This window comes from Herpailurus yagouaroundi, unplaced genomic scaffold, assembly GCF_014898765.1.
Source record: "Herpailurus yagouaroundi ecotype Mexico unplaced genomic scaffold, PumYag 29, whole genome shotgun sequence".
In the NCBI taxonomy this organism is placed as follows: domain Eukaryota; kingdom Metazoa; phylum Chordata; class Mammalia; order Carnivora; family Felidae; genus Herpailurus; species Herpailurus yagouaroundi.
The window spans coordinates 94,770,057-94,791,371 of record NW_024412377.1 but is presented as its reverse complement, the minus strand read 5'-3'; the positions used below and the strand labels follow the sequence as shown (position 1 = coordinate 94,791,371).

Below are 21,315 nucleotides of genomic sequence, written 5' to 3'. Positions count from 1 at the left end.
CCCAAATGTCCATCGATGGATGAATGGATAAAGAAGATATGGTATATATATATACAATGGAGTATGACTCGGCAATCAAAAACAATGAAATCTTGCTATTCGCAACTATGTGGATGGAACTAGAGGGTATTATGTTAAGTGAAATTAGTCAGTCAGAGAAAGACAAATATCATATGACTTCACTCATAAGAGGACTTTAAGATACAAAACAGATGAACATAAGGGAAGGGAAGCAAAAATAATATAAAAACAGGGAGGGGGACAAAAACACAAGAGACTCTTAAATATGGAAAACAAACAGAGGGTTACTGGAGGGGTTGTGGGATGGATTAAATGGGTAAGGGGCATTCAGGAATCTACTCCTGAAATCATTGTTGCCGCTACATGCTAACTTAGATATAAATTTTAAAAAATAATTAAATAAAAATCAAAAAAAGAAAAAAGAACATAGATGGTTAAGTATTGGCATAAAAAATAATAATATAAAAAAAAAGATAAATTAAACCTGGCCTCTTTGGTTTGACCCTTGGAGACTCAGCCTGAATCTCTCTCTCCACAGCTAGGAGAAAACATTCTGTAGGCCTTATAACACAACTAGTTCAGTAAAATAAGATTATCTTCAACAGTAAAAAATATGAATGATTGAGTACTGCCATTTAATTTCCTTTGAAGTTTCCACAATAAGCAAGGAAAATAAGGAAAACAATAACTTAATTAAAAGTTGCACTTGGTCTTCTTTTGGGACAAAAAGTATACAAATTATAGGTATACAAAGATACAGGTAAAAGTTTTCTGCCTATATCAAGTGTGTTATGAGTTATAGTATATTGTAATTATTATTTCTTATGTTCATGTTATTAAGGAACTTCAAAGCTCTTAAAAAACAAAATTATAATGGTCGTCTTTAAATTGTATTTAAACAGAAAATACTATGTGCAATATTATGACAAACATCTTAATATCTCTTCTTATTCACTAATTTCCTAGCAAATGCTGTAAGAACCCTCTTGGAAATTATTACATTTTTACTTTTAAAATGTTGTCTTACAAAATGGACTGGAAAAAAACTAATAATTTCTTATCAGACTATGTCCTAAAAGTTATTAAATAACTATCAATAAATAATTATTTATACACATATTATTAAATTAAATATTTACCTTGGAACAGTAACACTGCTCTATTTCTATTTTTAAGTTTCCCTTTATGGATTTAATGTAAGGTTAAAAGTTTACAAGATCAAGATGAGGGATAATAAAACAACTTACTAAAATGAGATAACTTTTTATATGGTATTTTTCTGACAATAATACATTACCCATACATGATCTCCTTGAATAAAGTTAAAGAAATACACCCTTTGAAGACATTTACCAAAGGGAGAAATACACAGTTCTACAATAATAATTACAGATATTAATACTCCACTCTCAATACTGGATAAAACAACCAGACAAAAGATAAACAAGGAAACAGAAATTAAACAACACAGTAAAGTAACTAGATTTAACAGACATATGCAGAACACTCCACCCAGCAACAACAGCATATACCTTCCTCTCAAGTGCACATGGGACATTTCCCAGAATAGGCCATATGTTAAAGCACACATTAAGTCTCAGTAGATTTGAATCTAGATATCATACAAAGTATCTTCTCTGAGCACAATGGGATGAAGTTAGAGATCAGTAACAGGAGGAAAGGGGCGCCTGGGTGGCTCAGTTGGTTAAGCATCCAACTCTTGATTTCGGCTCAGGTTATGATCACATGCTTTCTAAGTTCAAGAGTCTCCCTCTCCCTTTCTCTCTGCTCCTGCTCTGCTCACACACACACATTCTCTCTCACAACAAATAAACTTTAAAAAAAGGGAGAGAGACATAGAAGACTCAAATTACTAAAGACACCATCAACAAAATATCTGCTAGAACTAAATAAATGGATTCAGTAAAGTTGCTGGATATAAAATCAATACATAAAAATCAGCTGTGTTTCCATAAAGTAACAATGAACTATGAGGCAGCAAAATTAAGAAAACAATTCCATTCACAATTGTATCAAAAAAAGTAACACACCCAGGAATAAATTTAACCATATGATCTAGCAATTCTACTTCTGGGTTTATACCCACAAGAACTGAAAGCACAGGGTGCTGGGTGGCTCAGCGGGTTAAGCATTGGAATATTGGTTTGGGCTCAGGTCTTGATCTCATGGGATTGTGGGATCGAGCCTCCTGCCCTGCTCCCCGTCACGGTCTGCACTAATAGCACAGAGCCAGCTTGGGATTCTTGCTCTTCCTCTTCATTTTTTTTTTTTAAGTTTATTTATTTTCTTAGAACAATCTGGGGAGGGGCAGAGAGAGAGAGAGAGAGAGAGAGAGAGAACCAAGCAGGATGCACACTGCCAGTATGGAGTGTAATGTGGAGCTCAAACTCACAAACCAGGAGATAATGACCTGAGCCAAAATCTAGAGTCAGAGGCTTAACTGACTGAGCCACCCTGGTGCCTCTTTCTCTCTCCCTCTTTCTGCCTCTCCCCTTCTCTCTCTCAAAATAAATAAATAAAAATAAAAACTTAGAAAAAAATTGAAAGCAGGGGCGCCTGAGTGGCTCTGTTGGTTAAGTGGCTGACTTTGGCTCAAGTCATGATCTCACAGTTTGTGGTGGAGCTCAGAGCCTGGAGCCTACTTCGGATTTTGTGTCTTCCTCTCTGTCTCTGCCCCTCCCCAACTTGCGCTCTGTCATTCTCTCTCAAAAATAAATAAAATGTTAAAAAAATTTTTTTAATTGAAAGCAGAGTCTCAAAGAGATATTTATACACATAGGTTCATAGCAGCATTACTCACAATAGCTAAAATATGGAAGCAACCCAGGTGCCCATTGATGGTTAAGTAGACATACTATATAAATACAATGGAAAATTACTCAGCCTTTAAAAGGAAGGAAATTCTAACATATGCTACAATACAGATGAACCACAAGGACACTGCACTAAGTGAAGCTAGTCTCTAAAAGACAAATACTACATGATTTTACTTATATGAGGTACTTACAGTAGCCAAAAATCATAAAGAAAGAAAGCAGAATGGTTGTTGACAGGGGATGGAAGAGTGGGGAATGAATGGAGAGTTATTGTTTAATGGATATAGAGTTTCAATTTCACAAAATAAAAGAGTTATGGAGACAGATGGTGGTGAAGACTACACAACATTATGAATATATTTAATACCACTGAACTGTACACTGAAAAATGGTTAAGATGATGAATTTTATGTTTTGTGTATTTTGCCACAATTTGAAAAAAATGAGGAAAAAAAAAAAGTATCCTGGCCAGCCCTGTTTTAGGTACCATTTTACAGTGATTAAAACAAATATTAATTCTTTCTGTGTATTCGCAATCTCTATTCCATCACTTCAAAGACCATACAGCTAAGGAGACCACCAGAAACCTATGAGATACTAATAATAAAGAATACTCATCATAAAAATAAGGTAAAGTTTCAATTTATAAACCCTATTCATTAGGAGTTTCATAATTAAAGTAAAAATGTTACAAAATTCTAAGTATAAAATGAATTTAAAAATTAAATACAAATTTATTTTTAGTGTTATGATATTCATGTTAAACACATTTCATCTATTTTATAAGTATTTATATGTTCTTACCTAAGAAGTCATTACAAATGGGAAAGATGTTTCAAAAGTTTACCTTTTCTACAAAATCCAACCCATGTTTTGGACTAGTTTATCTGATTCATAGAGTATATTGTGACTGCTACAATATCATTGCAATATTTGAGAAGAATTAGTTATAATCATAACAACAACAACAAAGCTGCATGATGATCAAAACGTGAGTTCACATTCTGCAATTATTCCATGCTTGGTTTTGTGGGACAGTAGACAAATCACTTACCTAATTTAGAAAATAACAAGCTTAAAATGAGAAGACCTCTATAAACCCTTCATAAATTAACATTTTAAACTATGATTTTCTCCTATTAATATTTCAAGTGTATATTAACTGATAATCTATGCAATATGCTATGTCATACGCTTCACAGAGGAAAAAAGAAAATATAAAATTCATGGCATATATGTGACCGTGGATCCAAAACTAGTGATGAGTTGAATTGAAAATTGAGACTCAATTTCCTAAAGCACCCAAACACAACCCAATGTGGAAGTTACTTCTCATATATTATTAAAATTTTACAATACTCTGGGCAAAGACTTTTGGCTGATATTATAATATAACATTTACCATGTGAAAATGTGGACGTATGTCCTAGAGGAAAAATTAGGCTTTTTAAGTAGGTAAGAGTCATAGCAATACTTGATTTGTTCTTAGCTGGAGGAATTTCATTAATTACTTTAGTAAGCTTTTCTGATGAACCACAGAACTGGTTCCTTGTTTCCCATGAGGGCCAAGGGTAGAAAATTCTGGACTTCTATAGACACAGACTTCCCTTAACAACCATAAATGCTAGCGGCTAAGGAGCTTTTCAAATCTTTACAGATCATCTATTAAGCTGGACATGAAAATATTATCCTTGAAATGCGGTGGATTCATCATCATGAGTAATGGTTGAGATTTACACAGTCTCTTTGTTCCTATGCAGAAACAAGTGAAAAATAAGTATTTTACAAATGAAGAGGTTAGAGACCAACTACAGGAATCAAAACCTGCAAAGTATTAAAATCTTTGTTCTTGTACCATTTGTAATTATTAAAATTTCCCCCACATAAATCAAAGGAAAACATAAGATTTCCAAGTTGAAGATTCTTCAACACTAATACATTAACTGTTTTTCTTCTATTCTGAGGATGTGAGTGGAGATGACTTCACTAGCTGTCAATATCTCTAAGGAATAAGGAACACAAAATGGTTGTCAGAAAAGTCTACAAGGGTGAATAATCATGTCATAAGTGTCCAGAAGATGGGATGCTAACATAATTATATAACCTTAATCCACTGGCCACATTCAGGACTACCTGAAAATAAAAATTAAAAGAAGAAAAGAACACAGGGGAAATTTTTTTTTTCTAAGGAGCATGCCATGTTACTTTAATCTCAAATTGTTAATAGCTAAGGAAGTTATTTCTCTTTGACCCCAAAATGTATTTTAAATGACTCTTAGATCCTCATAATCTATACTGAAGAAAACTATTCATAACACTAAAGAGGGTTTTATGTAAAATATACATGTACCTGCTAATCATCTTAGATGAAGAGCATGAAGACATACATGCAATGTCTTATTCCAAAGCATTATTTAATAGTTTACAAAAAGCAAGAATTACATTTTGTCCCACTACCATCATTCTCACAATACTCTTGGGTTAATTATAAATTAATAATTTAAAGTATCATTAAAATAGCTTATGTGCCAAATTCAAGCATCATATGTTAAGCATCATACATTCAGCATTTAATCCTCCCATTATTATGCCTGTTTTATCAATGAGGGAGCCAAAGCTTAAAAAGGTTAAATAATTTGCCTAGGGGTCACACAGTTGGTTAGTGGCAGAGCTGGGCTTGAACTTTTTCATTCTTACATTATTTTACCTCTAATGTGAGTATGGTATGAAGAGTTTTCATTTCAAGATGGCTCATGCTGATTATGGGCAAGTTTATGCAGCTCTGGCAGGCCAAGCAGCATCAGCTGTTACAAGTGTAGTAGATACCTGTCCTAGATAAGACAGCAAACACTTTGTTATCCTACCTTTGACTCTCATACTCCAACTCATTTCCTGAGTATCCTATGGCAACCACCCCCTCACCCTACATGCAGCTGCCAGTGATGTACAGATGCCTCAATATAGACCAGACTCAGAAGAGACAACTTTTCTGAGTCCCATTATGTACTGTCTAGAATTAGCCACTCAGGATGTTCAAAAGGGAACTGTAATTAATGTCTTATTAATAGTGGGCCACTAAAATCTGCTCTGTGTTTAAGAAATATCATCTGTTACTGAGATGAGCACTGGTTACAATTCAGGAAATTTCAGCTCTAATTCTAAATCTGACCTTGAGAAAATAGTTTCCTTCCATTAGCTTCTTTATGTAAAAAGAGAGAAAACAGTATCTGTTAATGTATTTTACAGGCTTTTGTGCAGATACAAGAGATGGTATATGCAAAAGTACTTTTAAAGGAAGAATAAAGGGGGGCGCCTGGGTGGCTCAGTCGGTTGAGCGTCCGACTTCGGCTCAGGTCACGATCTCGCGGTCCGTGAGTTCGAGCCCCGCGTCGGGCTCTGGGCTGATGGCTCAGAGCCTGGAGCCTGCTTCTGATTCTGTGTCTCCCTCTCTCTCTGCCCCTCCCCCGTTCATGCTCTGTCTCAAAAATAAATAAATGTTAAAAAAAAAATTAAAAAAAAAAAAGAAGAATAAAGGTACTAAAAATATATATATTCTAGAAAAGTCTCAAAACTAGTATGGCAAGAAAAGAAGTTTTCCTATTAACAGAGTAAAATTTGCCTCAGTTTCCTTTCTAATCCTTTGTTTTTAGTGGAAAATTCCATCATTTATTTATAGTATCTTCTCGCCACCAAATTTTGCTATTTTTTTACATTTTTTTTGCTCCCAGGAACATTTTGCTATTTCTTTTTAGCCTAATCACCTCTGTTTTATTTCTCTCTTGTAATACTTTTTACTCCCTTCTCACCATGATTATACTCCTATTTTAGTTGTCACCTGCACTATCTTATATTGCTGTTTAACTTTTTTTCTTTTTTTAGTTTTTATTTAAATTCCAGCTAGTTACCATACTGTGTAATACTAATTTCAGGTGTACAATATAGTGATTCAACACTTCCATACAATACCCAGTGCTCATCACAAGTGCCCTCCTTTATCCCCATCATCTATTTCACCCATCCCCCACCTTATGTTAACTCAATTCAAAAAGTTATGCCATGCCTATTACAGGAGAGACATGTAACATGAGTAAGAATTAGTCTGCCAATAATAATTATTATACCATTCAGGTGACCAGTTGACTAATTCAAGCTACTGTTTTTACATGGGTACTTGGTTATTCTTAGCTATACCTGATATTCATCCATTAGACTCTAAAATCATTAGAGTGTTAGCATACTGTTAAGATTTGACTTCTCACTCCCAGGTGAAAGAAACTGAGTTCTCATGATAATCTTAGCTATTCATTTATTTTCTCTGTGATATCATATATAGTTATTTCAGTATATAAATACATGGAAACAAAGTTATTTCAAAAGGTGTTTTATATATAAAATTAAATAAGAATAAAGCATACTTCCTGCCATTAAAACATTAAATAAGAAGACTTAAATTTAAATTACACAAATTGAGGAGGTCCTGGGTGGCTCAGTTGGCTGAGCTGGCTGAGCATCTCATTCCTGATTTGGGCTCACGTCATTGATTCCAGGGCTGTGGGTTGAAGCCCAGAGTCAGGCTCCAAGCTCAGCTCAGGGGAGATATTCATTCATTCATTCATTCATTCTCTCTCTCTCTCATTCTCTCTCTCTCTCTCTCTCTCTCTCTCTCCCCCTCCCCCTGCCAGCATTCACACTCTCTCTCTAAAATAAAATAAAAAGTCAGTATTTTAAAAAGTAAATAAATAAATTATACACATTGACAAGGCTATTGGGGCACCTGGGTGACTCGGTCAGTTAAGAGACCGACTCTTGGTATCAGCTCAGGTCATGATCTCATGGTTCACGGGTTAGATGCCCACATCTTTCTCCACACTGACATCGTAGAGCCTGCTTGGGATTCTCTCTCTCCCTCTCTCTCTGCCCCTCCCCTGCTTGCTCTCCCTGTCTCTCTCTCAAAATAAATAAATAAACTTAAAATAAAAAAATAAATTTAAAAACTAAAATGTTAGGTCGTGTTCTCTTGTTAATCTGGAAACTACATATGCCACCACACACTTCGGCTACTCTCAGTAACCCTCGAGGTAGAAAAATAAATTACAGAAGCTTTCTGAATTTCTTTCACCACTTAACCAAAACTATTTTCCTCAAGACCACCAAAATTCACCTTACTTCTCAATTCAGGAAAATCTTTATGTCCTCTTACTTACAATTGTTATAAACTTTAATCTCTGCCTTAAATGCCTTTCCTGGTTCCCATGCATTATTCTCTCCTGATTACCCTTCTCCCTCTCCAATTATTTTCCTTTGAGGCTGCTCTTCATCCACCCAGGCTTAACTGTTGACTTTCCTCAGGGTTCTAACCCCAGGTACTGTCTCACTGGTTGCACCGGGCAGTTGAATCTGTAAGCACTTTTCACCTTCAGTACGGTCTGTGCTCATTATTTCCAAACCATTATGGACTTGTCTCTGAGCTATACACCCAGACCTCTGACTTTGTGTTAGGGCATCACTATCTGAGTGTCACAGAGGCATCTCAAAATTTAACCTGTACAACATAAATTATGGCATTTTTTTCCCCAAAGCCTGCTGTTCTTTCTATATTTCCTCTTTCAGTCAATGACAGCACTGTTCATCCCACCATCCAAATCTAAAACCTAGGAAACTCATCCTTCACATGCCAACTATTCTACTCATTGTTTCCTATGTGGGATCAATCACCTATCACCTTTCAACTGGACAATTAAACTTGCCTTGTAACTAGACTCCATCTCTGTTCTCAACCCTCTTCAATCCATCTCTGTTGTTGCCAAGTGAATGTCTAAAAGGACAAATCTAATCATGTCATATACCATGTGTAAAATCTTTGAGTTTTAATCCAAAATCCTTGATGTACTCTAGGACTTTATCATTTGGCCACTGCCTTTGTCTTCATCCATTTATTCTATTGCTTCATAGTACTGCACTTGCAATTCAACTGATCCAAGCTACCAGTCATGTCGTGGATTCACAATCATTCCTTTTGAGGCTTCATTCTAACTATTCCTTGCCCAAAATATCGTTCCTTCACTCAACTTCCAGCTCAGCTCAGATTTTCTTCTATAAAGCCTCTCCTAAATCTCGCAACTAAAGTAATCATTCCCCCTGAATTGCTACTGTAACTAATATATACCTCAGTTATAATACTATTAATTGTTTATCTCTCCTATACTTATTTCCTTGAGGGCAGCATAGTTTTACACTTTGTAAATATTTGATGAAGAGGCTTAAACAACAGGACAACTCCATTTTCAAATATTCTATAAAAATACAGAAGTGAGAAGAAGTCATAAAATTGCAACTGGTCCATCCAACAGGGACCTTGCATTTGACCAAATTAGCAAGCAGTAAGTTTTAGAAGAATACCTATTATCTTAATCATCTCGAATTCAACAGCAGTAACTGCTTTCCTGGTTTAAAATATATATATATATATTAGTACAGCCCTGAATCCCTAACCTAGAGCACATATAATAAAGCACAGCTCTAAAGAGTTAAGGATAGGGCTCCTGGGTGGCTCAGTCAGTTGAGCATCCAACTTTGGCTCAGGTCGTGATCTCACGGTTCATGAGTTTGGGCCACATGTCGGGCTCTGTGCTGACAGCTCAGAGCTCAGAGCCTGGAGCCTTCTTCAGATTCTGTGTCCCCCTCTCTCTCTGCCCCTCCCCTGCTTGTACTGTGTCTCTCCCTCTTTCTCAAAAGTAAATAAACATTAAAAAACTTTAAAAAAAAACAAAACTAAAAATACTCTTACTGTAAGACCTAGCAATCATGGTTCTTGGTATTTACCCAAAGAAATTTAAAATTTATGTCCACATAAAAACCTATACATGGATGTTCATAACTGCTGTATTCATAATTGCAAAAACTTGGAAGCAACCAAAATGTCCTTCAGTAGGTAAACAAACCATGGTACCACCAGACAATGGAATATAATTCAGCACTAAAAAGAAATGAGCTGTCAAGCCATGAAGAGACACAGAAAAACTTTAAATGCATTTTGCTAAGTGAAAGAAGCCAATATGAAAAGGCTACATACTGTATGACTCCAACTAAAAGAATCCAGAAAATGCAAAACTATGGAGACAGTAAAAGGATCAGTGGTGGCCAGGGGGGTCAGAGTTGGAGAGATGAAAAGGCAAAGCACAGAGGATTTTTAGGGCAGTGAAAATACTCTGTATGATGCTGTAATGATGGACCATGTCATTATACATTGTGTTCAAACCCAAAGAAAAGTGGTGCCTGGGTGGCTCAGTCGGTTAAGCATCCGACCTCAGCTCAGGTCATGATCTCGCAGTTTGTGAGTTCAAGCCCCGCATTGGGTTCTGTGCTGACAGCTCAGAGCCTGAAGCCTGCTTTGGGTTCTGTGTCTCGCCCTCTCTCTTGCCCTTCCCTGCTCATGCTGTCTCTGTCTCTCAGTAATAAATAAATGTTAAAAAAAATGTTTTTTTTAAACACAGAATGTATAACACCAAGAACTATAATGTAAACTGTGGACTTTGGGTAGTTATAAATGTATCAATGTAGGTTCATCAACTATAACAAATGTACCACTTTGATGGGGGATGTTAATATGGGGGAGGTTATACCTATGTCGGGGTAGAAGGTATATGGGAAATATCTGTACCTTCCTGTCAACTATGTTGTGAACTACTAAAAACTGCTCTTAAAAAAAAAAAAAAAAAAAAGTCCTATCAAAAAAAAGGGGGGAGGGGAAGGAAAATCAAAAAGACCTCTGAAACAGTTAACAACAACAAAAAAAGATCAAGCATCTGCTGGATTTAAGGCCCACAGTCATGGCTGGTTACACACAAAGATCAAGAAAGCTTAGGATCTGGGCAGCTTTCTGAAGGAGAGGATCCACAGCTTTGCATCAGTTCTCAGAGGATCCCATAATCTCAAAATCATTTAGAACCACTTATTTACGAAGATGAAATAGGGACCTCAAAGGGTACATTAGTAGTTTAAGGGAGGACATTTTTAAAAACTGAAAATACTATACCTATATATTTTGCATGTGCTAGATTTAAACCGAACAAATATACTCTAAAAAAACATGTGTCCGTTTATCATTTCTTTGATATCTCCAACTATGCATAAATTAAAATTAGTTAAATACCAAAACCACAGAAGAAGAGCTTCCCTGAATCTAAAAGCCCAAGAAAAAGGAAGAGCAATGGCAGATTTAAGAGCTGTATCTTCTGACAGTTAAGACCAAAAAAGCTAAAGGTAATATCAACTGTCAACTGTATGAAAACAGGTTACATTCATAAGAAATGGAGCAAATGAGAAACAGGTGCAAGAAATAAAATTAATTCTTTAATGGAAATTTTTCAAAATCCTCACTCAGCCTACTAATCCAGTAGACACAGACTCCTAAAATGGTTTCTTAGGCTACCTTGTAGACCTAATTGGAAACATAAAAAATAGAAGGTGTCAACAGGTGAGGGGACTCAATTACATTCAGCAAACAGCTAAATATTTACCATCTAGATCTAGCTATCATAAATGCATACTATGTAAAATGAAAAGTTGACTTTTGTAATATTATACATTATAAGAGCTCAGTCTTAATCTCCAGGAAAACAGCACAATGATAGCACTTAACTGCAACAAACCGTTGTTCCAAATACAGGAACAACTCTGAGCCAAAGGACCGCACCTGTTTCTGCCATACACATGTGAGACAAACAAGGGAAACCGAAAACCACAACTGATCAAGTGCGTTTCCATTCACCACAAAACTTCTAGTAAGGCATGCTTTCAGGAGCGACGTGTAAAAGGTGTACCAAGGATACCATGTGCATGACACTAGAAGACAGCTTTTGTTTTTTCTTTTAAATAACTGAACCACTGAACAGGAAATGCTTTTTTTCTTTTTAAAGTTTGTTTATTTTAAGAGAGAGAGAGAGCACAAGCAGGTGAGGGGCAGAGAGGAGAGACAGAATCCCAAGCAGGCTCCAAGTGCACCATCAGCACAGAGCCCCATGTGGGGCTCGATCCCACAAACTGAGAGATCATGACCTAAGCCGAAATCAAGAGTTGGAAGCTTAACCAACTGAGTCATCCAGGTGCCCCTCAAGAGGAAATACTTCTAATTGAAGAAGTGCAAACAAACAAACAGCCTAACTTGTCCATGCAGACACCTGAACTACCAATGCTGCTGCAGAAAAATCACATATCTGGACATACTGGTACTACAATGAAATTGATAAGCTCTGGTATCAACTGGGTCTTCAGGGAAGTCTGAGAGTCTTTTTTGTGTTCCTACACAGTTCTATCCCTGGGTCTATATTGAACTAATTCAATTTATTTTTTTAACTTTTCCTCACTGTCCTAAAAATTCACCACCACTTCCACCTTCAGTATCCCCAGCTTAGATGTGCTTATGTGGGTGGGACCCTCATGATGACCTTGTGCCCTTATAAGAAGAGACACCAGAGAGCTCTCTCTCTCTCTTTGCCATGGGAAGACACAGTAAAAAGGCCAGCTTCCAAAAGCCAGGAAGAGAGACCTCGCCAGAAAGAAATCATTCTAACAGCCTCATCTTGGATGTCCAACCTCTAGAAATGTGAGAAAATAAATTTCTGTTGTTTAAGCCAAGAAGTCTATGGTAATTTATTATGGCAGCCCACGGGGCGCCTGGGTGGCTCAGTCGGTTAAGCGGCCGACTTCGGCTCAGGTCATGATCTCGCGGTCCGTGAGTTCGAGGCCCGTGTCGGGCTCTGTGCTGACAGCTCAGATCATGGAGCCTGTTTCAGATTCTGTGTCTCCCTCTCTCTGACCCTCCCCCGTTCATGCTTTGTCTCTCCCTGTCTCAAAAATAAATAAACGTTAAAAAAAATAAATAAATAAAATTAACATTATGGCAGCCCAAGCTGACTAATACCAAATCATACTTACAGTTGGAGATTCCATACCAAACCCAACTCCAGTTTGACTTAATAATAGTGTCTTTAAGTTAAAGAACACTAATTCTGGTTTTGACTTTGACTTTTTTTTTAAGTGCTATCTTTCAGAAAATAATTATAGAAAATGAAAAAAAAATAAACATGAAATAATAAACAGGTATAGTGCAGGCCTATAAGAATACATCATCAATCTAATAAAAATGGAGTAAAAGATACTTACCACCACCAAGAATGTAAGAATCCTGGTGGTTCCCCCAATGTGATGTTTTTTTCCCATCTTATCTAAAATGAATAAAAGAGATATTAAATACTTTCTTAATAATACCTTTTCCCACACATATTACAAAGCAATATTTCCCCATTAAAAATACTAAGTTAATATATGAGATTTTAATCATTTTGATAGTATTCTTTACTCAAGTTTTACAAGAGCTCATTTTACATAGTTATTTGTTGATATGGTGGTTTATGAGAGAAGATGCCAGCAGTATTTTCCTGAATTTGCTTCCCACTGTGCCCGATTTTTAAGAGAGACTTCTGGAATTTGAGGTATCTCAGGATCTTAAGGCACATCAAAACTGCATTTTAATTAATCACCACTAATCCAGAAATTTGCAAATGTCTGGGCTTAATATGTGCAGACTCCCAATGATGCCTTGAGGATTGATATTTTAAACAAATTCCTGATTTGAGGGGATGAGAGTAAGAAGGCATATGTCTTCCATAAAATAACAGTTTAAAAAAGATGATATTAACTTTCCCAATGTTTATATTTCAGATGGCTTGGCATTCACTACCAAAAATTTAAAACAAGGTCAGTATCTCTTAAAAATTAAAATTTCTCACTAAATACTGTTTACAAATTAAATTCAGAGATTTGAAAACTGGGTAGGATTTATACAGTGCCTTTTCTAAGCACTGATAGGAGTAAACAAAAGATAAAAATCTTTGCATTCAGGGAGATTATGCTTTATAGAGAAGACAGACCATAAACAAAGCAAAAAGAAAAAAAAGGAGATTGTATTTATATTAGAAGTAGCAGGCAACAAATGCTAAGGAGGAAAACAAAGCAGAGAAGGACAAAAAAAAAAAGGAAAAAAGTAAGAAGTGAGCTATAATTTTAACTAAGGTGATCCAGAAAGGTCTCCTAAACAATCTTTATGTAGGAGTGCCTGGCTGATTCATTCAGAGAAGGGGCTCTTGATTTCAGGGGTCATGAGTCACAAACCCATGGTTCTATCTTTATGTATAAGTATGATTTAGTTTTTTAGTTTAAATAATTAAAAATTATTTAACAATATCCCAATTAGCAAAATATGCCCATAGGACCTTAATATAAAGAGGAAGTAAAAAACTACATAATTATAGATTTTAAAAAAAACAAGGAATTCTATCACCTACTATGGAAGAACTTAGAAATTTTTGTTCTAAAGGATTTAAAAAAAAAAAAAAGTTTTAAGATAGAACTCAGAAAGTGGCCTGAAATTAAAAAAAGAAAAAAGTAACTGCTTAAAGATGAAAAAACATAATTAAAATCACTGAAATCATCATTTTTTTAGAATTCTTAAATATACAAAATGTAAACCAATGTAAGCTTTGCAGTAATTTGCTCTCAAAAAACAAAGAAATTATCTATATATGAACAATGAACCAGAATATGTTATACAAATAAAAGCCAAATCCGAACTTGAATTCTCACACACTCATACACACAGGGGTGGGGCAGGGAGAGAGGGAGAGAGAATCTTAAGCACGTTCCACACCCAGCATGGAGCCTGATATGGGGCTCGATCCCATGACTGTGAGATCATAACCTGAGCCAAAATCAAGAGTCAAACACTTAACTGACTGAGCCACCCAGGCACCCCAACACAAATAATTTTTAAATCAATACTACTTTTTATCTGAATTCCAATTAATCATTTATTGTATCTTCTTAGTTCATGAAAAAAGGAATGGTAGTACATAATGAGTCTTAGGATAACAAAACTCGGATGTCCTGCAAAAGTTATAATTTAGTCAAAAACCTGTGTCTCATATATCTCTCAATCTTTTCTCTTTTTGTTCACTTTTTGATGTCTTCTTGAGAGGGCATAATAATGACCCTCATAGATGTGCCCAGACACACAAATATTCCTAATTCCTGGAATCATCCTAATGAGATGAACAGCAAGCTTTTTAAAGTAGCATCCTTACATTTCATCTCAGGTCATCCTGACTTACAGATATGACTATGAAAAAAAGCAGACAGCACTATTCTCAAATAAAATGAGAGGGTGTGATGACTTACATTAAAGTGGCATGATTAGGTTCCAGTGCCAGACTGTGCTGGCAGCAGGATTAGTCTCACAGTCTAACATGAGTCCCACTGCTCCATATCTGGTGCTCAGCAGTTTCCTTCCTGGACTTCTACAACCAACCATCAGCAATTTCACAAGATAAAGTAGTTGGGGAAAATACCTACGTGGTTTACACTCAATAGGCACTTTTGTGAAAGGAATCTAAACTAATGCATTTATATTTTAAACAGTTATTACATCTTACTGTTCCTCAGAGAAGCTCAAAATGTTTCACATACATCATCTTTTTTCATCCCTATAAAATTCTTTACTACGTAAAGTTCATCTTTCTCACTTTAAATTTCAAGTAGGGGCGCCTGGGTGGCGCAGTCGGTTAAGCGTCCGACTTCAGCCAGGTCACGATCTCGCGGTCCGTGAGTTCGAGCCCCGCGTCGGGCTCTGGGCTGATGGCTCAGAGCCTGGAGCCTGTTTCCGATTCTGTGTCTCCCTCTCTCTCTGCCCCTCCCCCGTTCATGCTCTGTCTCTCTCTGTCCCAAAAATAAATAAACGTTAAAAAAAATTTTTTAAATTTCAAGTATGTGACAGAAGCAGGTAAAACTTTGGTCCATCGTATTGAAATTAACACAAAAGCCATCCTTTGATAACTACTGAATAAACAATCAATGCTTTAGGTATTTCTAAAGAAGAAAGGGTTCTACATAGGAATAGGTTTCCATAGTGAATGCTGTTTTTTGCCTCCAAACTAATTACTACTCCAGGTATTATTTGCTTATAGGAAGCATGAGATGATGCTGATCTACAGATCTGAATCTGCTGGGATTCTCTTTCTCCCTCTCTCTCTGCCCCTCCCCCACTCACATACACATGTGTGCTCTCTCTCTCAAAAAAAATAAACATTAAAAAAAATGAAACAACCTGAAAACATTCACCAATAGTGAATATAAAAATATATTTTGATACTTGCATACTATAGAAGAGTGTGCAATCATTAAAAAGAATACAACATACCTACATGAAAGAGAGCCATGCTATATTGGTTTTTCAAGTGGGAGACGTGGAAGATTGGAGAATAATATATGTAATATAAACCTTTTCTTTTAAAAAAATGTATGCATATATATATGTGCATTTTGGTGTATACATTTAAAGAAATCATACCAAACTTACAACTATTACCTCTGGAAAAGGGTAAAGGGTGACTTTTATTTTAATATCATATTCATCTCTGAAATTTAATTGTTTTAGCAAACATGTATTAATGATGGATATGGTTGAGGAATGGCCAGAAAATACTTCTAAATGTCAATAGTCATTTTAGAAACAATTCTGCTTTTTATGAAAAGGCATTTTCTGTTGTATTGAGTTTCACAGGCTTCAGGCTTTTTTGGTGTTTGAATGACATCTATGCAAATAATTTTTCTCTCTTAATTCTATTTTTCCTTCTTCCATTATCCTAGCTCCAATATGTATTCTTTGTCCTAGGGCTTTTTGTTGTTGAATCATCCACCTTCCTTCCTTCCATCATTTGCCCAGCTGAAAGCGCTATTCTCTGGTAACTTATGCATAAATCATGATGCCCATTCCCACTGCCATTTTCTACATTTAAAGGCCCTGTCTGTGGTTATGCTGTGTCTCTACTATATGACCTGGGATTTTCAGCATTTCTACATAGGTGTAGCACTAAATATTGAATGAACAAAAAGTAAATTGGTAGGGGTAAGACATGCCATATGGCTTATAAATGAGAATTATAATTTACAAGTGCCCATACTATCTGAAAGAGCAATTCTTCTTCTAGGAATGTATCCTATGATCGTGTGTGCAAAATCATAAATATAATAATTTTCAGTGAAGCATTGTTCGTAATTGCAAAACAACCTAAATGTGATGGTAAAATATATCACAGCACATTTCATAGAAAGAAATACCCTAGCATCATAAAAAGAATGAAGAAGTGGGATGCCTGGGTGGCTCAGTCAGTTAAATGCCCAACTCTTGATTTCGGTTCAGGTCATGACCCCAGGGTTGCGTGAACAAGCCCTGCATTGGGCTCTGTGCTGACAGTTCAAAGCATGCTTGGGATTCTCTCTCTCCCTCTGCCCCTCCCTGCCTCTCTCTCTCTCTCTCTCTCTCTCTCTCTCTTTCTCAAAATAAATAAACTTAAAAAAAAATTAAGAAGTTTCATGAACCAAACAAAGTGAAGTCAAACAAACGAAACAAAAATCAAAGCATGTTACAGTATATATAATAAATTAGTACTTGTATAAATAAAAACTGATACACACAAACACATGCAAACACACACACACACACACACACACACACACACACACACACACTTGCTTAACTTTTCATCATTATTTGCTTCTGGCAAGGGATATTGGTAATTCACCTATTATCTCTAGGCCCCACACTCACCTTCTATACTCCATTCTACACTAGGTGCTGGGACTCTGAAAATTACAGTTCTCAGGCTCCCTGCCAGCTAGTTTCCTGTTCAGTTCTGCCAGCAGAAGGACAGTAGCTGGAGACCAAAGAGCAGGGGGAAGAAGAGAAGCTTCCTGCCCCTGGCTCCAGAAGTGAAGTAGTTGCTGTTGTAGCAGCAGCAGCAGCAGCAGCAGCAGCAGGGGACAATTCTGGATGTCAGCAGCACCTTTTCAGAGGTTCTAGCCTTGTCAATGTGGGACCTTTTTGAATGATCCAGACCTACTTCGACAGCATCTCCAATAGTACAGCAGTAGTTTTGAAGCTTATGAGCTCCAAACTTCGCAGAGTATTCCTAAATCCTTTCATACTTCTTGAGAACCAATATTCAAAATTATTAATACCATAAACAGATAGAGCTAATTTCTGTGTTAAGAAAAGAACCCGTAGTGCTTTTTAAATCTTCTTTGAGAAAAAAATTCAGTTATAAAAGAATGTGTTAGCCATTTTTAACATGTCATATACTTTTCCTAATTCCTTGCCTTTAAAGTCTGAGATAATAGTCACAGGATTTCTCATTAAAAGTAAAAACTACTTGTGGGACACCTGTGTGGTTTAGTCAGCTAAGCATTAAGCATTCAACTTTTGGCCAGAACCCATGTCATGATCTGTGGGTTTCATGAGTTCAAGTCCCACATCAAGCTCTGTGCTGACAGGCATAGAGTGCTTGGGATCCTCTCTCTCCCTCTCTCTGCCCCTCCCCCGCTCATGCTGTCTGTGTCTCTCAAAAAAAATAAATAAATAAAACAGAAAGGTAAAAAAAAAAAAAAAGGAAAGAAAAAGAAAAAGAAAACCTGTAGGAGTGCCTGGGTGGCTCTGTCAGTTAAGCATCTGACTCTTGATTTTGGCTCAGGTCATGATCTCACGGTTCATGAGTTTTAAGCCCCGCATCAGGTTCTGCACTTAAGAGTGCGGAGCCTGCTTCAGATTCTCTCTCTCCCTGTCTCTCTGACCCTCTCCCACTCACATGCAGGCTCTCTCTCTCTCTCTCAAAATAAATAAACTTTAATAAAAAGAACCTGTACATGTATGTATATGTTTGTTCCTAGACAAAATTCCTGAGTCTTTTAATTTTGATATAACCTAGTTTTCACACTAATTTTCTAAAATCTTCCATGTATAGATGCATCGATATACTAAATGTAAAAAAAAACGGAAAAAAATGACATTTTAATTTTAAAAATTAACCAAACAGACATAAGACAGAAAGAAAAACCTGTCCATATATATATATTTTTAATATTTATTTAGTTTTGGGAAAGCACAAGCAGGGAAGGGGCAGAGAGAGGAGGACAGAGGATCCGAAACAGGCTCTGCACTGACAGGCTGACAGCAGCAAACCTGATGCGGGGCTCGAATTCACAGACAGCGAGATCATGACCTAAGCCAAAGTCGGACGATCAACCAACTGAGCCACCCAGGCACCCCAAAATCTGTTCATATTTTGAAGCACATAATCCAAAACCGTGCTATTCAACATGGTATCCCCTAGCCATATGTGGTTCTTTAAATTTAAAATTATGTTAACTGAATGTTCCTCAATTGTTCTAGCCACTTTTCAAGTGCTCCATAGTTACATGATACTAGTGGAGAAATTATTAGAAGCACAGATTAGAGATCATCTCCTAATCACATAAAGTTTTATTGAATAGTGGTGCTCCATTCTAGAAGGTAGAAGTCGTCTTAAAGGCTACACCCAGCTGAGAGACTGGGCTGCTGAGATACACATCCCATTTTCGAAGATGATACCTTTTATTGGGAAAACTCCCTGATGGATTCCTTCTAACTTTTGTTTTTATTTTTTGGCCTAGAAAGATAGAGGCCCCTGGGAATGGTTTGAAAGTAGAGAACGAAGACCTAATATACTACATGATAAAGTAACAAGAGTTTAAGAGGCTGCTGACAGTCTCTCAGGAAGAAGATGTCTGAGGAGTCTGGGAGGATTCAGAAAAGGAGAAAACGGGAGAGGTTGTGAGGAATCAACAAGACGTAAGGCAAATGGAGTCCACAGGAAAACAGCGAGTAAGACATTCCCTGTGGCAAGGAGACCAAAAAGCTTAAGAATAGTTGTGTCTGATATTCAAGTCGATGTTGTTGCCTGTACAGTACAAGGCTGAATACCCTTCAGTTTTCCCCTAACTTCAATAAGAATCTTTTATACACAAGAGCAACAAATCAGTGGAGCTCTCAGGCTATGAGAGAAACAGGAAACTTCAGGCAAAGAAAAGGTAGCAGTCACAGAAGGAGAAGCAGTGGGGCTGTAGTGGTGGGGGCAAGAAATTATAGCAAAGAGAACCTCAAGCCCCCTCTCCCCCTAGGAAGGCCTGGAGATGTCAGAGAAGACTTGTGGGAACCTATAAATTAGGGATGAGAGCTGGAGCTATTTTGATAGGAAAGGTAACCACACAAGGCAGGAGGATTGCAGGCCATTCAAGTGGAGATACCTGGAGCACACAGGTGTACAGAGCCATGTATTTACACTTGTACTGTAGTAGAGAAACTACACAAGATAAAAAAGAATTGGTCAAGAATTTTAAAGGTAACACGTTTGAGTGTGTACTACATGCTAGACCCTTCTTTGTTTTATATATATATATATATATATATATATATATATATGCACTAATTCATTTAAACCTCAGCACAACTCTAAAGTATTATCGCAATTACCTTCTTCTTATAATTAAGAAAATTGAATCAGTAGGGGCACTGGGGGGCTTAGTCAGGTGAGCATCTGACTCTTAACTTCCACTCAAGTCATGATCCCAGGGTTGTAGGGTCCAGTCCTGCAACGGGAATTGTGCTGCATGTGGAACCTGCTTAAGATTCTCTCTCTCTCTCAAGCAGGAAAAGACCTCTCTGACCTCAGCCGTAGCAATCTCTTACTCGACACATCCCCAAAGGCAAGGGAATTAAAAGCAAAAGTGAATTACTGGGACCTTATGAAGATAAAAAGCTTCTGCACGGCAAAGGAAACAACCAACAAAACTAAAAGGCAACCAACGGAATGGGAAAAGATATTTGCAAATGACATATCGGACAAAGGGCTAGTATCCAAAATCTATAAAGAGCTCACCAAACTCCACACCCGAAAAGCAAATAACCCAGTGAAGAAATGGGCAGAAAACATGAATAGACACTTCTCTAAAGAAGACATCCGGATGGCCAACAGGCACATGAAAAGATGTTCAGCATCGCTCCTTATCAGGGAAATACAAATCAAAACCACACTCAGGTATCACCTCATGCCAGTCCGAGTGGCCAAAATGAACAAATCAGGAGACTATAGATGCTGGAGAGGATGTGGAGAAACGGGAACCCTCTTGCACTGTTGGTGGGAATGCAAATTGGTGCAGCCGCTCTGGAAAGCAGTGTGGAGGTTCCTCAGAAAATTAAAAATAGACCTACCCTATGACCCAGCAATAGCACTGCTAGGAATTTATCCAAGGGACACAGGAGTACTGATGCATAGGGGCACTTGTACCCCAATGTTTATAGCAGCACTCTCCACAATAGCCAAATTATGGAAAGAGCCTAAATGTCCATCAACTGATGAATGGATAAAGAAATTGTGGTTTATATACACTATGGAATACTACGTGGCAATGAGAAAAAATGAAATATGGCCTTTTGTAGCAACGTGGATGGAACTGGAGAGTGTGATGCTAAGTGAAATAAGCCATACAGAGAAAGACAGATACCATATGGTTTCACTCTTATGTGGATCCT

The 21,315-nt window shown here is 36.9% G+C and overlaps 1 protein-coding gene across 4 annotated transcripts in view; it reads right to left on the bottom strand.

The window, feature by feature from the left end:
- SSBP2 (single stranded DNA binding protein 2) overlaps nucleotides 1-21,315 on the bottom strand; it is a 316,842-nt gene that overhangs the window by 199,640 nt on the left and 95,887 nt on the right. For all 4 annotated transcript variants that reach the window (XM_040449499.1, XM_040449505.1, XM_040449513.1 and 1 more), the window contains exon 3: nucleotides 13,023-13,084. In XM_040449499.1, the coding sequence (XP_040305433.1) occupies nucleotides 13,023-13,084 (62 nt within the window). The remainder of the gene's footprint in view (nucleotides 1-13,022; nucleotides 13,085-21,315) is intronic.